General features: G+C 47.5%; 1 protein-coding gene across 1 annotated transcript in view; it reads left to right on the top strand.

Annotated features, from left to right (window-relative positions):
* ARPP21 (cAMP regulated phosphoprotein 21) overlaps positions 1-930 on the top strand; it is a 139,281-nt gene that overhangs the window by 43,957 nt on the left and 94,394 nt on the right. The window contains exon 11 of the mRNA XM_023732205.1: positions 203-459. Coding sequence (XP_023587973.1) covers positions 203-459 — 257 coding nt within the window. The remainder of the gene's footprint in view (positions 1-202; positions 460-930) is intronic.

The raw sequence follows: 930 nt of genomic DNA, 5'->3' as shown, positions 1-930 counted from the left end.
GTGACCTTTCTAGGTTTAGATTTTCTGTTGGTAGCGCGAGTGTTTGTGTGTGATGTGGTCTTTGTCTCTACGTGGGTGGTTTCTTTGTGGCACCATCTGCAGGGTGACAGGTTTCATGGGAAGGGTTGGCGAGAAGGGTCCAGGGTAGACAGCTCTACTGAGCAAGATCCCTGCGTGGTCCCTGCAGTGCTGGTGCGATCACGCTGTCCTGTCTGGTGGTTGTCTCCAGGGGCAACAGAGACGGCTCGGGGAAGACATCGGGGAGCCGACAGAGCAGCTCGGAGAACGAACTCAAGTGGTCCGACCACCAGAGGGCCTGGAGCAGCACTGACTCCGACAGCTCCAACCGCAATCTGAAGCCGGCCATGACCAAGACGGCGAGTTTTGGTGGCATCTCAGTGCTGACCAGAGGTGACAGTACATCCAGTACCAGGAGTACCGGGAAGCTGTCCAAAGCAGGTAGTTAGTACTGAATGGGTTTGTGTCCTCCAGTATTTTCTGGATTCTACCCAAGCCATATGGTCACAGTTCCCACTGACTTCAAGTAGACTAATAAAGGTGGTGACATTAGTTACAGGGAGAGCTGAGTCGTCAGAAGGTAGGATTTAAACACCATCTCTCCCACTTGCTAGCTGTGCGCCTGGGTCAAGTTAATCCTCAGTTCCCTTATCTATAAAATGTAGGTTATAATAGAATGCTACTCTAACCCACCTCACCTTAAATCAGGCGTTTATGTACAAATGGTTGCCGTGGCATAGAGCACATGGCTACTATTCAATGCATGTTAGCTTTTTTTTTTTTAATTTAATACTACAATTTAATATAAAAACCACTCTGTAAAGTTAGTATTATGTTAATAGCTTGGGCTCCTGTATAGCATAACGTTAATATGATCCTGGCAGATTATGTAACCTGTTTGTGCCTTAGTTA

This window comes from Trichechus manatus, unplaced genomic scaffold (assembly GCF_000243295.1).
Source record: "Trichechus manatus latirostris isolate Lorelei unplaced genomic scaffold, TriManLat1.0 scaffold00049, whole genome shotgun sequence".
Taxonomy (NCBI): Eukaryota; Metazoa; Chordata; class Mammalia; order Sirenia; family Trichechidae; genus Trichechus; species Trichechus manatus.
This window is presented reverse-complemented; position numbering and strand designations above follow the sequence as displayed.